General features: G+C 40.9%; 3 protein-coding genes across 7 annotated transcripts in view; 1 reads left to right on the top strand and 2 right to left on the bottom strand.

The window, feature by feature from the left end:
• Window positions 1-3,778, bottom strand: part of golga1 (golgin A1) — a 33,231-nt gene extending 29,453 nt beyond the window's left edge. For 3 of the 5 annotated variants that reach the window (XM_053421676.1, XM_053421679.1, XM_053421680.1), the window contains exons 1-2: window positions 3,586-3,746; window positions 1,346-1,646 (exon numbers count right to left, since the gene is read on the bottom strand). In XM_053421676.1, the coding sequence (XP_053277651.1) occupies window positions 1,346-1,474 (129 nt within the window). In that variant the 5' untranslated portion in view covers window positions 1,475-1,646; window positions 3,586-3,746. Of the gene's footprint in view, window positions 1-1,345; window positions 1,647-3,585 lie in introns of all 5 variants that reach the window. The other 2 variants (XM_053421677.1, XM_053421681.1) reach the window with 2 other exon arrangements.
• A 581-nt stretch (window positions 3,779-4,359) lies between these two features.
• Window positions 4,360-10,022, bottom strand: ppp6c (protein phosphatase 6, catalytic subunit). The gene is made up of 7 exons (XM_053421682.1): window positions 9,865-10,022; window positions 8,426-8,521; window positions 8,227-8,292; window positions 8,000-8,141; window positions 7,809-7,888; window positions 5,964-6,173; window positions 4,360-5,309 (listed from the first exon to the last, which is right to left on the bottom strand). Exons 1-7 carry the CDS (start codon window positions 9,937-9,939, stop codon window positions 5,061-5,063), a joined length of 918 nt encoding a protein of 305 aa, XP_053277657.1. The 5' UTR covers window positions 9,940-10,022; the 3' UTR covers window positions 4,360-5,060.
• A 1,395-nt stretch (window positions 10,023-11,417) lies between these two features.
• LOC128438910 (multiple epidermal growth factor-like domains protein 9) overlaps window positions 11,418-12,830 on the top strand; it is a 33,384-nt gene continuing 31,971 nt past the window's right edge. The window contains exon 1 of the mRNA XM_053421675.1: window positions 11,418-12,148. Within this exon, the coding sequence (XP_053277650.1) occupies window positions 11,434-12,148 (715 nt within the window). The 5' untranslated portion in view covers window positions 11,418-11,433. The remainder of the gene's footprint in view (window positions 12,149-12,830) is intronic.

Below are 12,830 nucleotides of genomic sequence, written 5' to 3'. Positions count from 1 at the left end.
CTATCTATCTAGGGGTTATCAATATGACAAGAGAAAAAGCAGTGGATGAAGAGTACTGATGCGGTTACATATCCTTGCCTGCGATGTATGAAGCATGCTGCGACAAAGTAGCATCTGGTGGAGATTTTTGCCTCAACTACGGACCAGTGGTCGAGCCGAACCACGAAAACCATACATCAGCCTGACAGTGCACTACATCGACAACGACTGAAAGCTGCACAACTCCTGCCTCGTGGCTCACACGGGACAAAATATTGCGAGTGGAAGAGGACAAACAGTGTGTGACAACAACATCGGAGCCAACGTTGTCTTAACTAACGCTCTCAATAACTGGACCAGACTGTCAATTCTCTGCCGATCGTCTGTACATTGCTATTGGTAAAAATCTAAACTTGTAATTTATTTTTATGAGAAATGTCTGTCACTTTTCTTCAAAAATCAAGCAAGAACAAATCCAAAATTCATAATCTTCTCTTTTATAACCCTCACGTCTTTTCATAATAACATGCAGTCCGAAAACAATTAATGTTTTTGGACTGGTCATATTTGCATGGGAAATAATTCCTGCCTTAAGTTAATAAAAATGTCTGTTTAATTTTGTCCGATAGATTTTATTGATGTGCTTTCATTTGTTTATTGCACAGACCTGATGCTGAAGCCATGGGAGGAATCTGTGATAAGAATATCTTAAAAATGTGTTCACCTATAGCTTTATGACAATCTGATTTGCTAAAATATCAAAAAAGATCATCGGTCACACTAGTGTGTGTGTGGGTGTGTGTGAAAGGGGGGGGGGGGGCAGAGAGAGAGACAGAGAGAGAGACTAACTATCTTTCTTTATTCCTTCACAGGAGTGTGAAGGACCCCAGGATTGAGCACCAGTGCGAGATGGAAAAAAGATTGTGGCTGCCTTCGCTCAAAGCACGAAGCAGTGGGCACTCCGGGATGCTCAAGTGGAAATAGGCATACCTCAGCACAAACTGGTCACCGAAAGACAAAAAAAATTCCAGAGGATGTTAGAACAAGAAAAGGCCGTCACCAGGTCTTATCTGCTAACAGGTCAACCAGACACCTGGTGCAAATGATGCAAGAAGGAAAAGAGGGATGGGAAATGCCGCTAATTTTGTTCACACTAATAAATGCTGCTGCCTCCAAGTTGCAATCACAGATAAAATGTTGTTCATAATTTTTTTTCATTATCGTCATAAATATTGTTTCCTTGAAATATCGCAATATAATTTTGTGCCTATGTCTCCCACCCTTAGTTTGTTGTACACCAGCAATAAAGCAAACAATCAAAGGAAGCACATGCTTGTGACTGGCAAGGATTTCACAGAGTACTTACAAAGTCATCGCCCAAGTCTGCTCCCACTGAGGTGATGGATTCCTTACTGGTGGTGCGTGGTATACGGACACCACTCCGAGGCGCTGTGGCCGCCTCCTCCGCAATCTTCTTCTTCAACTTAGCAAACATGTCTAGCCTGTCAGTGTCTCTTTTGTGGTACAATTTGCAGTGTCTGTAGAGTAAATTACTTCACGTGACGCATGGAGTTTAAGGCTCTGTGTTCAGAGGGTGGAAACAAAGCCCCGTCCTGGTGCAGTACCACTCAAAGAAAGATTGTGCTGGTTCTTCCATTCTCTTACTTCTAGAGAAAGAAAAGAGACACTTATTAAAATCTCCCAAACAGTGGTTACTTAGCTGCAACAGTCACATTGATGTAATGAGCCCAACAATACCTGCTCTTTTTTGAGCCATTATTATGTGTGCTTATGCATGCAATGCATTGGCCAAATATTACTATTCTTTATACTTATTGTTTGATTACTTTTTATTCTCCTAACGTATACAATTTTGTCCCGCTACACCTCACACAGTTTTCGTCGTACATGCACTCGTTGTTAAAGGGCTTTGCTAGAGTGTAGCCTTCTCTTTTCCAGTGAGCTTGGCCAGGAAAGATTATTTCGATGTCTAAGATGTTGCGATTCAAGCTTGGATTGGCTCCCAAGGATTTGTATCTGTCTCTGTCTCTCTCTCTGAAAGAAATCTGTGTGTTCGGAAAAGTCTTGGGATTCTTATGTCTTTATTTCACAGATAGGACTTATAGTTTTTGAGTAAGAAGCAGTTATTCGAGGACTACGCCTAAGCATAGAGCTGTCTCTGCCCTATTTGGTCTAATGTTAATTTTGAGAGGAATTTTCTGGAAGGAGTCACACTTTTCTATGTTGTGACTATATATTTGTATTTTCGGCAACGTCTTGGGATCCTCATAGAGTTTTTATTTCACAGATAGGACTTGTAGTTTTTGAATAATCGCACATTGTTTGAGGGCTTTGCTAGAGTGTAGCTTTCTCTTTTCCAGTGTGTTTGCCAGGAAAGATTCCTTTGATGTCGTAGATGTTGCTAATAGCAACTTGCTATTCAAGCAGTAGCACGTTTTTAGAAGGTGAATAGTTATTGATGTTGACTATTGAGCGGGCTACATGGCAGTCTATAGACAGTCATACAAGCCAATAGCAAGTTGGATTTATCTTTAGCCTTTGCGTTTGTTACTGTTTTTGTTTGTTGTTGGCTATTTGGATTGGCTCACAAGGGTTTGGATCTCTCTCTCTCTCTGGCACAGTCTCTGGCACAGTCTCTCTCTCTCTCACCAACCTGAATCATGTTATAAACATGCAGCTTTTATTAATCTCTCTCTTGAGCCAGCAGCAAGCACTAGGCACACATTCCAATTTCTCAGCAGGAGGATTTTTTTCTAGTTATGTGTGCAGTAGTGCAATGCATTGCACATATATTATTATTATTATTATCATACAAGATAACAGGCAGGCAATTCTGACATATCCATTACATACAAATGTTAGCAAATGTTTCAATACAAATCCTGTAAGCTGAAAATAAATAGATAGATAGAGCAAGAGCATACAATGTACATACTGTAACCCCCCCATCTCACCCACCCATATTTAGCCATTAGCACGTCTATTTAGTGTATATTTAAGTACTCTGATATTAACACTTTGCCAATACAGCAGATTCTGATTCTGACTATAACTATCATTTGGTCTTTCCGATTGCAACTCAGATCCTGAATTGCCAAAGTGCTGGATCACCGTATCTAAGGGCTCGAAACAGTTCTGCAATTATCAAACTATTGCTGATGATGTTGTTACTCGAGGCAGATGCTCCTCTTGTCATGCAAACGGCACCTGAGTGACAGCCATATGCTCCCACAGAGCTAGGGCGATGCAGCTCATCACACATGACTGCAGTGGAAAGAGCAAAGCCAGATTTTCAAAAGGAGTATTCAGAGTTTGTCACTGGATTTGTTCCTATGGCTGAGCTGCAGTCGATCCCAACTCTTAACTCGATCTTCTTGCTAATGTGTTAAGTAAAGTCACAAACTGCTGCAAAGTAAAAGACTCCAGAATGGTTGCGCCATTAGTAAATATACAAATACACTGTGTTTTGACAGACAGCTAGCCAGCTAACTCTTTTAGCCACAACAATGAGAGTTAACGCTACCACCACCGGCTGTTATTAGCAGTCGTTAGCTTGCTCGTTCTCTGAAGTTGCCTTTCTCTTACCATATTAAGTCCGAACAATATCCGCCTGCGAGGTCTCCAGCTGCTCAGTGACATAGTGCTTCATTTTGTTTTCTTAACACACTCAAAGAGCCGCGGTGGTGACGTTAGGTAGGATCTTGGTGGCGGTGTACGGTTGAACAAGCTAGCTGCTGCTGCTGCTGAGCTACACGTCATCACCCCGACACACGTGACTGCTGACGTCAAGGCGGTGCATGCGCCGCGCACAGGTCGGAGAAGGAACAGCAGCAACACACCCCTCTCAGTTGCAAACGGAAATGTTCAACCCGTTATAGGAGAAGTTATTTATTATTTCCATTGTTTTTACTTTTTCTGCAGAGCTTCATTTAACACTGCCATGTATCCATAATATGACAGAATACTCAACTATTATATAATAATGCTAATTCTAAAATAGGCATCTTGTCAGTATGATGTTGAAAACTTAGTATCTACCCTTAACAAAGCCCACCGTTTAATTGAGAGTCCTGAGCCATCTCCTCAGGAGAACAAATAAAATCCTGTGTTGGTGCAAATAACTTGGAGGACGTCAGATAATCCTTTCTTTCTTATAAATACTGCCCAAGACTATCCTAAAATTCAAACCCTATTTGGCAGAATTTAGGTAAAACTCTCAGAGAACAAACAAGTCACATGACCTGTTCGAAAAATGACCTGTTCGAAACATGAATAATACTTCTTCCCATTACATTTATCCAATTTTAGTCTGTGATGAAGCATGGTGCACTTTCCCCCACTCACCCGGGTACGGCTATCTGACTTTTTACAATTCTTTGATTTCTTTATTTAAAAACAGTATGACACACAGAAAAAAAATAATTAAAAGAGCTGATTCAAAATCTGGAGATTACAGACAATTTTCTTTAAGGTACCACAGAGTTAACAATCCTGAAACGTCTAACTAACGGGTATAATCAATATTTTATACATCAACTCTCAGGTTTACATGTTTAGTTGTAAGATCACTTGATAACACAAACTGTATAACTTCACTGATACTGGTGAGAATCAATACAGTTTTTGCTTTTATGCAGCACCTACACGCAGCTCTAATACATGAACAAATTTAAATGAAACATTGTGCACAACACTGCACCAGCCATTTGCTCAGCAGAGTGACTTTTTATTGCAAAGCATAATTGAGATTTGTAAATATTAACATTTTACAAGTGTTATTTGACTTTTGTGTAACGTTAATCCTTCCTCTCAAACATATCAACAGCACAACGATGCTACTAAGCTAACTTGCCTCACTGTAAAGTCTCAATTTGATTTATGCTTTAGAATAATGGCTCTATATGTACAGACTGGGGAAAACAATTGACAGTTGGCACCAAGAAATGTACTGTAAATCCTCTAAATGCACTGAATTCACATGGGTTCATAAGAACTGATGTCACTATCCTGTTTAGTATCTGTGCACTGACCAAATGGCTGCGTTGTTTTAGTTTAAGTGCTTACAGGAAATACGGTGTTGTTGTTCGGGGTGGGATGACTCTTTCAGAGTCGGGCACTGCTCTGAAGAGCTTCGGCTCTCTCGTGTTAGCATCTTTGAAGACCATAATGGAGGCGATGTTGCCACAGCGATAGCAGTAGTTAGGAGCTGACCACACTGTGACCAGCTTCTCATCAAACATGAACTTGTAGCCTTCATGGACAAGTTGGTGCGCTCGGCAGATCAGCTTAAGGTTATTGATGTGGACAAACTGCAATTTTTGGAAAGAAAAAGAGAAGAAGAAAGTGAAAAAAATGATATCCAGATGAAATCAGTAAACAAATGCTATATTCACATCATATCAGAAGACTTGAGCGAATGGGTCAAATTACATGTGATCATCTCTGAATTTATTTATGTATTTAAACATATTTTTGATTTGTATGGAATCCTGGAACTTTCCTTATATTGTAATAAAAGCTTTTTCTTTACTATTACTATCAGTATATTTTTGTCTAAACTACTCAAGGCAAGATGGTCCACCATTGATTTTGCATTGCCATGTATACATTAGCATGACAAACACAGTTTACCAAGATTGGCTGAACCAATGTTGTTGCAGACAGGAGAAAAAAAAAAAGTGACCTCTGAAAAATAAAATATAAGACACATTTGTCAGAGTAAAACTTTGCTCCGCTTAGAGCAGTTTCTTATTGTTTTACAACACCTGCACGGTAACTGCTCTGAAATCAATGTAAAATTCCCTTTACATTCATATTGCATCAACGTTTTCACATTAAAGACCTTCTCTCTTATTACTACTTTTGCGAATAAGGATGGTGAATGTGTAGGAATTCAACTTATTCAATGCAAATTGATGAAACATTATGTTGAGCTGAATCTAATAGTAGTAAACGCCCCCTACCTCATTTGTGACCTTTGCACCAAAGAGCCAGCCAGCTCCTCTTGGACTGATAGCCCAGGTGTCAACATCTTCAGGGTCAGACCACACCAGATCACAGAATGCTCCTTTGTGGGGGATCTCCTGGTTCCGCTCAATGGTTCGAATTTGATCTAGGGTTTTAATGTCTGGGGACAGGCCTCCGTGGACACACAGGATCTGCTCGTCCATTAGCTGACAGAAAATAACACATGTTAATAGGAATAGGACATCACAAACTATATCATACATTTGATGAGAGCTAGAAGAGCTACTGTGACCTGCTGGTCTCTAGACTAACACCATCCTCTCAAGTAAATGAACAAATATATTAAGTTAAAGCATGTTTAGATGGTTGTGCTATTGTTTGTAAAATAGAAAACATAGTGATCTCTTGGACAACATGACAGGCCATGGAAAACTGGCTTTTTCTAGCAAGAGATGTTTGGTTAAATGACAACACAGTTACAATGATTAGTACTGTGGCTTCTAACAGGTAAGAGATACAGCATCAGGTAAGAAATATGGATAATTTTATACATCTGGCTAAATCAGGTGAGGGACCAGACGGCCACTGTGTTAGCTAAGATAAATGCAGTAAAATGTGCTCGATTGGTGGGTGATACCAGAAGGATTGGTTCCGATCTGATATCAAGTAATTTAGGGCCAATATTGCAGATACCGATACTTTTTATTATTAAAACAAAGGACAGTTTTTAAAGGCAAATGCAGAAAAAAAAAATTACGATTGTAAATTGAAGTACATTCATGAAAAACATTCAGCCATTTTCATAATTATTGTTTGAGGTATATTATTTTCAGAGGTGGCAAGTAACTTAGTGACAACATCGAGACAGATTTCAAGCTAAATGACAGTAAAAGAAAAGACTATTCCTTTTTGTGTATCTATCAGTGCGTATCATGCACAACATACGTACCATCGCTTAAAAGATAAATCAAGACCACATAGACACGATAGGGAGTCTCAACCGCGAAATTATGTATTATGTTTAGATGGCTCTTTTCATCTACTTTTCAGATACAGAAAAGAGAAACTGAAACGAATCCCTTTGTATTGATTCTATTGGTGCTAGTTTCGATCCACACAAGGAGTACTGAGGAGTTGTAGTATCAAACTTTTGGGATCAAACCACCCACCCCTAATGTGCTTTACCCAACATTTCATGACATGTTGTTCTGCCCAAAACTGACAAGATACAATCTGCATCAAAACAAATGGATCTGGGAAACAGATCAGTGGTTACTGAGAAGTAGTAAACATGTAATGTGATAACGTTTATTTTACATTGTCGATCTTTTTAAGACTGACACAGTATGGTGGTCTAGTTCTTGAAGGATTCTTGTGGTGCAGATGGGATAACTGAAGAGTGAATTGTTAATATACAAATACGAATAACGGAACAGAAACCTTACCGCAAAAGACAGAAGCATGAAGTTATTTATAATAATAATAACTGTATTTGTATAGCACTTATCATAATGAGATTACAAAGTGCTTCACACAAAAGTCCACAGTAAACTTAAGATTCAGTCTAATTTAAGAGCCAAATCATAACATAATAAGGTTAAGACCTTAGTTGATAGAGAAATCCAACAGTTACCACAATGAGCAAGCAATTTGGTTATTGTGGAGAGAAAAAACTCCCTTATTAATGGTGAGAAAGCTCTAGAACCAGACTCAGTGTGGGCGGCCATTTGCCTCGACCGGTTGGGGAGAACATCAGCATTATCAGGTCAGATCATCGATCTTATTACGTCAATACAAGGAACAACAAATAACTGTAAGTGCAGAACAACTTCAATACTTACAGCTGCAACGGTTAACATATCGAACACTTTGGTGCAGTAACGCCATGCATTTGCATTCCCATACTTGGTCTGGCACTCATCTGTAAGACAAAGAATCCCCGGTTAATTATTTCTAGTGAAAGTGTGCATTAGTGATAATGAAAACTGCAGCTGGCCAAACACTGAATATAATCGTCCGTAAATCACGTCACCATAAAATCCATAAACTTGGGTGATCTGTCTGCTCTCGTGGTTTCCACGTAGAAGAGTGATGCGGTCAGGCCATTTGGCTTTCAACACCAGCAGGTAGGTGAATGTCTCCAGACTGTAGTATCCTCGGTCAACAAAGTCTCCCTACCAATAATAGACACGTGTTACCAATACTGCAGTTAAATAAATCTAATGTTTCTCAGAATGAAACATATTTAAATATACAAACCATGAATATGTAATTTGTGTCTGGAACTTGGCCGCCAGTTCGGAAGAGTTCGCAGAGATCATAAAACTAAGAGGCAAAGAGATTAGATTCACATTTTATATGTTGTGTCGGATCAATACATGTTGCTTCGCTATGCTAAGGAAAAGAAGATGAAACTTGTAGTGCTCTTGTGCTTCCTGCTCTTTGACATGGTTTTTACCTGTCCATGTATGTCCCCACATACTGTTACAGGAGTAGAGACAGGCTGAACGTTGGACTCCTCCAGCAGGAGATCACACACGTAGTCACATAACCGCTGTACAGAAATAAAAAAAATACACATAGAGACATAAGAGATGATCATTAAGTGACATCATATAATGCTTTGAAATGATATTTCTCCACAACAGTTTTAGATATTCAGTGTTTTCTTTCAAATGCTCTTCTAATCAGGGAAAAACACACTAAAACATCGTATTGGGACAAGACCCTAAATCTCTACACTGTAAGACAGAATGGCAGTCGTCGGTTCTGGGTTTCCACAATGAGTTAATACAGCTGCGGTTTAGGTCAGAATCTGTGATGTGATTTGCACTGACCAACATCCCACTCACTCCAGAGTAAGACCCTGTATCAAATCACAATCACGTGCTGGGTAGATGACACAAATTATAGTCAGGCCTAGGAAATCACGATGCCACTCAGAGTGTCGGGGGAAGGACTTGGGATCATATGAACAAAAGAGGTTCTATGTGTCTGAAGCATAATTACTCACCGCAAATAGTATGTGGAAAAGGTTGGGAAATTAATAATCACTTTCATCACCATGCAACGTTAGGAGACAGAGGGTAAATTCTGATGAAGATAACCAAAATCATTGTTATATCTGCTTGAACTATCTGACTTGGCTATTGGTTCATCCTCTCACTGCTTGCCTGAAACCTTGGAGCTGACTCTACTAGAGTTCACTGGTATCTGTTATATTTCAGAACATAAGACAAGATGGTGAATGTCCCTTGCACATTTAAAGGTCCTAGTTTTGGTAGTCACATATGTATAATACATGTATTTATTATTTTAAATACATTAACCACATTTATTCTGATAATACTGTCAATTATTTACTGATCTATTCAAAGTGACCATAGCGGCGTGTATGGGCTGAACATTATCCCCACATCTCTCTGAGCTGTTCCTCGGAGGGGAAGTTTCTGATCGGGAACTGAAGAGGACTTTGTTAATGGACGACAGGGAAATAATATAGTTATAGAGTAATATGGGTTGTGGCCTTGTTGTCCCTCAACTGGAGCGCTGCTAATAAACAATCCGCTGTCAACCTAACATCAGGACAGTCCGCGTCATCAGGTCACCAGCAGGAATAGGGTCGATTTAACATGAATCGTCCTGATTCCTGCCTCTGTAATAAGAGACGGAGCGACCGGAGTCGTCTTGGACTGCTGCAGCTGAAGTGTGTAACTAACGGTTTGCACTTCCTGACCCACAGATGAAATCATCAGGCTAGCTAGCAGAAGCAACTGTTACCAGAAGCTAACGTTGGCTAATTCCGAAGCTGTAACATCACACTGCCGCGAGCTAACTCCACGGTTACAACGTCATCACACGTCGTCGTCAATTTTTTTTCCATAAAGTCACATTTACCTTGAGGTCATTTTCTGGGAGGTATTTACACTGTTTGGCGATCTCGGCATATTTATCCAGATCTAGAGGCGCCATTGTAACTCGCTGGTCGTCGTGCGCAACTTCCTGAAAACACTCAAGAGGAGAACGATCACGGAGGTGTTGTACTCTCACACTGCCACCTGTCGGCCAATGGACCCAGTGTTCCGTTCATCTCCTGAGAACACAGTGTTGGAGCTGCTGTTCAACTCAGCTCCAGTCTTCTGCTCCAGCCAGCCACACTTCGAATCACTTCTAAACAACCTGGTTCTTCAAAGCGGGATCTTAGGTAAACATGTTGCTGATTGATTAACTACGGCTCCCAATGGAAATTTCGGCAAAACTATTATAATAATACATTTTATTTATAGGCGCCTTTCACATCACTCAGGCAGATATAAGAACAACCCAACAGCACAGTGTCAATGTATCTAAAGACTAATAGAATTCACAGTGAATAAAACATGATGTAGGTTGGCCCCATGGAAAATAATCAGATCCATCTAAAAAAAACTAGACAATCGCAAAACTTAAAATTCTGTCACTTATGGGGCAAACTGAAAACACATCTGCATCTTGAGTAACGTCACCGTTTAATCCCTTGTAAATCAAACTGGATGATGGGGAAAACGGATGGAAATCGTTCTGAAAAAAACGCAGACACATGTTACAACACAATGTAACCACTAGAGGGCAACAAGTACTCACGACAGATGACACAAGGTTTCCAAAGTGGTGTCAAGTCAGAAATAAAAGTATAGAGACGCTTCTGGTAATGAAAAGTAAAGGTTTGAAAAATAAAGGCGTTACCATCGCTGATAGATACGCAACGTGACGTGCATAAAAACCCTCGATAAACACGATAAAAATATCAAGGCACCGTTCAGTCTGTGGAGCTGAGGTGAAACTAACAAAACAGTGATCACAACAGGGTCGGGTTCAGTCTGCTCTGTTGGTTCAAGATGAGATGAGACAATACTTCAGACTTCCAGGTATCCAAATGTAATATACATATATATATATATATATACATATCAAATATATAATTATCAATCAATCAATCAAATTTTATTTGTATAGCCCATATTCACAAATTACAATTCGTCTCATAGGGCTTTAACAGGGTGTGGCATCCTCTGTCCTTAACCCTCAGCAAGAGTAAGGAAAAACTACTAAAAACCCTTTTAACAGGGTAAAAATACGTAGAAACCTCAGAGTGACACTGTTGAATAAACATAGGCTAAGAACAGGTATAAAAGCATCCATCAAGCAGCAGCGTTAGCACGTAGGAGAATATCTGTGCTGTTAGTGCCACACTGCACAATTCATACATGCACACCATCTTTACAACTCATTTAGTTATCATGTTTGTGAATGGGGCCAGTCGTGTTTTGATCATTTTCAGAGGAGTGACAGCGTCTGATGATTTACTTACAGTATATTGTCTCCGTGGGGCGTTACCCCGACCTCCATGTAGCGAATGAACGAGTGCCCACCGGCATTCAGGTCGGACTCCCATTGGCTCCAGAGCACGTCAGTCTCGTGCGGCTGATGGTAGGTTGCAGAGCAGGTGAAGTGTTGACTGTGGTTCACGGGGCAGCAAACAGCAGCGGACCCGCCAGGGGACATCAATGGTGGAGTACGCATCCATTCAGGGAACGGTCTGACAGAGACCATTACTGGGGCTTACATGGAGAGCTGAAAGTGATTATGAGGTTAACGTCCTTAATGATGTACATAGCTCCGGCTCTCATAGTTATTTTCTATGTATATATTGGATTTTCTGAAGCTGCACCTCGCATCAGCCCTTACGATGCGGCAATCTCCAGGAAGCCAGGCCCAGCCCCCGACACCTGGGAGAGCCTCCACACCGACATGCCTCCTTCTTTAGCCGTGAGCAGGTTCGCACCTGGCTCTCATAACGGACCAACGCCGGCGCCTGCCATCGTTTCTGCCGGCCCGGCCGACCCGATCGGCCCCGTATCTAAGATTGCGACCACCTTCCAGCCTCCTACAACGGACCCGAACGCCACCACAGCTACCGCCACCGATACTGGAATAATTTCAGCCAATAAAGAGCAAATAACTGCGCCGATCTTTAGATTAAGCGGTGCACGCAAAAGATCCACCGATGTACAAACGTCACTTTTTGCTCCAGACAAAATGCTGCAGACCATGGTGTCCATGGTTTCCCAGCGCACTGCAAACGATGCCTGGGCTGCGGATAATACTGGCTCCTCTGTTACCTCAATAGAGAATAGTCAAGGTGAGTACCTCAATGAAACCGCTACCAGTCGTTTCATTTTCAGTTTCGGCCCTGCAATCATATACATAAGGAAAAGGTAGTCCACGACTGCATGCTTTTATTTTCTGCATTGATTGAGTGAGAGTGAAAAGAAGGCATCCAGGCTGCTGGATGGTCGCGCTGGGCTTTTGACGCAGAGAGCGACCGAATAAACCTCATTACAACAATAGACAGAGCCTCAGATTACATGGTGCAACCCTTTAGATAATTACCACATCCCCTTCTCATCAAAAGATAAAACTGTTATTCATGAACAAATCGTTCAGAGTGGATGTTGTAATGTGTCCTACATTATATTCCACAGGCCTTTGATTATAGACGGATGTGTGCCACATATTACATAGGGCTTGAAAGGGGGGTGTATGAGAGGGTGTGATGTTGATCCTGTTGTTAAGTGAATTTATCCGTCAGTTGCCATAGCATCCTCACAGACCATGGTGCTTTTGTGTTTGACAAGACATGTTTCATATGAACAAGAAATCGCAAGGAGATTCTAAATTAGCAGCTTCGTCCTATCTATTGTTGTTTGCATGGCATTAACAGAACAAGGCCATCCAACCAAAATGGCCAGGCAGGCAGGGTGAGCCATGAATGACAACGGAGCCCCTCCTCTTACACACACACACACACACACACACACACA

Source organism: Pleuronectes platessa, chromosome 4 (genome assembly GCF_947347685.1).
Source record: "Pleuronectes platessa chromosome 4, fPlePla1.1, whole genome shotgun sequence".
NCBI classification, from domain to species: Eukaryota; Metazoa; Chordata; class Actinopteri; order Pleuronectiformes; family Pleuronectidae; genus Pleuronectes; species Pleuronectes platessa.
This window is presented reverse-complemented; position numbering and strand designations above follow the sequence as displayed.

What these genes read in the sequence shown, in the direction of transcription:
- ppp6c (XM_053421682.1), bottom strand. Translation starts at nt 9,939, where the DNA reads ATGGCGCCTCTAGATCTGGATAAATATGCCGAGATCGCCAAACAGTGT. An exon ending in CCAAGTTTATGGATTTTATG is followed by an intron (nt 7,889 to 7,999) that starts GTGACGTGATTT and finishes TTTGTCTTACAG; the next exon opens with ATGAGTGCCAGACCAAGTAT. An exon ending in GTGCAAAGGTCACAAATGAG is followed by an intron (nt 5,310 to 5,963) that starts GTAGGGGGCGTT and finishes CAAAAATTGCAG; the next exon opens with TTTGTCCACATCAATAACCT.